The sequence below is a fragment of the Cariama cristata genome, unplaced genomic scaffold, assembly GCF_000690535.1.
Source record: "Cariama cristata isolate BGI_N322 unplaced genomic scaffold, ASM69053v1 scaffold19224, whole genome shotgun sequence".
Classification (NCBI taxonomy): Eukaryota; Metazoa; Chordata; class Aves; order Cariamiformes; family Cariamidae; genus Cariama; species Cariama cristata.
This window is the reverse complement of record NW_009613928.1, coordinates 51,731-53,942: the sequence shown is the minus strand read 5'-3', so window position 1 is coordinate 53,942 and position 2,212 is coordinate 51,731. Positions and strand designations below refer to the sequence as shown.

Here is a 2,212-nt window from a genome sequence, read left to right as displayed (position 1 = left end):
GCCCCCCAAGCACATTCAAGAGACCAGCCGTGCTTTGTGCCTGCCTCCTGGATGCTCCCGCACCGCCGGCACAACCAGCATGACCCCGCAGTCCTGGACAGCATATGTCATGAAAAATGCAGAGCCCACATGCTGTACTCACCATCGGCGCACAGCACAGAAGATAAGGGGGATTAGCCCTACGGTGGGGTGGGTAAGTCTGATTTTATCGCCGGGAAGCAAAATCACGCTTCAGCAGCACATCACAGGTTTTGTAATACGTTCTCCCAATCTGGGCACAAACCCTGGGGCTGGGGCGGGGGGAGCATTTTACACCCCCTGCCCCACCGGGGACCATGTCTCTGATGCAGTCTCTCCCGTGGGACCTCGGTAATTCAGGGTGATGCCCACACGGGAGAGATGGAAGAGGCTCCCAGGGCCTCGGGTGTAACTCCACCGTGTAGGTGCAGGAGGGATCAGGGGCTGGGACTCTTAACCCTGCTCCCCGCAACAGGGACCCAGCAGCAGGGGTCAACTCTGCGCCCATAAAATCAGACTTACCCAGTTGTCCCAATACAGTTTCGTTGACAGATTTCCTTTTCTCTCTCTTCTCAGGACTATTTTTTCTACCATCTCTTCCTTTCCTTCTCGGGTCACTTTTCTTACCCTTTGTCTTCTTCCCAGTTTGTTCTGGCATTTTTTAGAAAAAAAGGAAAACTCTGTGTGAGACGAGGCATCAGGATGCTGCGGTGAGCAAGTTCCCCTGGGGCACACCCCTGCAGTGCAGACCTGGACCAGATCTGCCAACAACTCCAAGCCAAAGGGCGAACAGCGGCCACTTTTTGGCCAACTGTAGGCTAAGGTCTCTATATGTTAAAAAAATTTGAATCCTGTAGGTTATATAAAAAAGAGATTTGGCCCTTGGACATGAACTTAGCGTGGCCCCAAGAGCAGTCCCACTGAAGGCGGGGGACTCGCTCAGACTCTGCAGCCACCGACGTGTCCTCCTGGACCTGGGCTTTGGGGTGAGGACCGGCGGGAGCAGAAGAAGGGAACAGCCCCAAACCCTGCTCAGACACCTTCCAGGTGACACAGGGACCTCCAAACCCAGCGGTGTGTCAGCCATCACCCCCAAGAGCATCTCCTGGGGGGGATGCAGCTGCAAAGCCTGTTTGACAGCAACGGTACCGGCAGCATTTTAAAGCAGACCTTAATTTGATTTGACCTTTTGGCGACAGTAATTGCTGGCACTCCTACTTGTGCAGGGGTGAGAAAAACTCAAAGCTATAAAACTTAAGCAGTGTATCGAGTGTAAGTAAACGGAGCAGGAAAGGTGACCAGCATTGCCTAAGAAAAGCCAGGGATGTAACTCTTAGCTATGTAGACATTCAGCTAAAAATCAGTATTTCCTAAATGGCTTTGAACTTCTACTGGACTTATTCCTCTTGGGTAAACACGACAAATACCCTATAAAAGTACGACTCGTATTGCCAAGCAAAACACTTCAATAGTTTTTACTTACTCCGATAGGGCATCCTCCCACAGAGGTCCACACTAAAACTTCTATTAATTTTCAGAGGGCGAGGGATCTTGCCCTTAAACCAAAACGTGGGTGGCTGATGGAAGTGGAGGCGAGACACGCAGTTTTTTTCAGCGTCCAGCCCATAGGTTGAACCTGCACAAGCCGCGCTGCCATCGGAGCAATGATTTTAAGAAACGAATCGGTTTATTGCGTTGGCCAGCAGCAGAGCCGCCAACAGCCTTGGCAGAGCGGCCGCGGACTGGATGGGTCAGAGGGAAGCGGCCCCGCTCTGCCCTTGCTGCGGCCGCGGGCACGGACTGGGTGAGCAGGGGAGGGAACTCGCATTGCACCTGCCCGAGTCGGCTCTAACAGAGGATTTACAGCCCTGGGGCTGCCACGCCAGGAACCCCTCCTGACCAAAGGATTCACTGGGAGAAGGAAAAGCAAAAGCCAAATTGGTATTTGCTACGCTCCTGCCAAATAACTGCAGAAAGGCAGACACATTTTTCACTTCGCTTACAAAATAAAAAATCTTAACTTCGTTTAGACAGCACAACGGGGCTAAAGAGAGTACTTTTTGAAGAGGAACCTGTCAAAATAGTCGCCATGTTTCAAAGCCAGATAGTGTTTACTTTCCACTCCATGCAAGAAAAATACAGGGGAGAGGGGTGGGTTTGTTTTACACAGGCAGTTTTCACTAATTTTATTAAA

At 51.4% G+C, this 2,212-nt stretch overlaps 1 protein-coding gene across 1 annotated transcript in view; it reads right to left on the bottom strand.

The window, feature by feature from the left end:
- The window catches only part of JADE2 (jade family PHD finger 2), a gene marked incomplete at its 5' end in the record, with an annotated part of 37,553 nt that overhangs the window by 3,550 nt on the left and 31,791 nt on the right, over positions 1 to 2,212 (bottom strand). Inside the window, one exon of the mRNA XM_009699222.1 lies at positions 541 to 669. Coding sequence (XP_009697524.1) covers positions 541 to 669 — 129 coding nt within the window. The remainder of the gene's footprint in view (positions 1 to 540; positions 670 to 2,212) is intronic.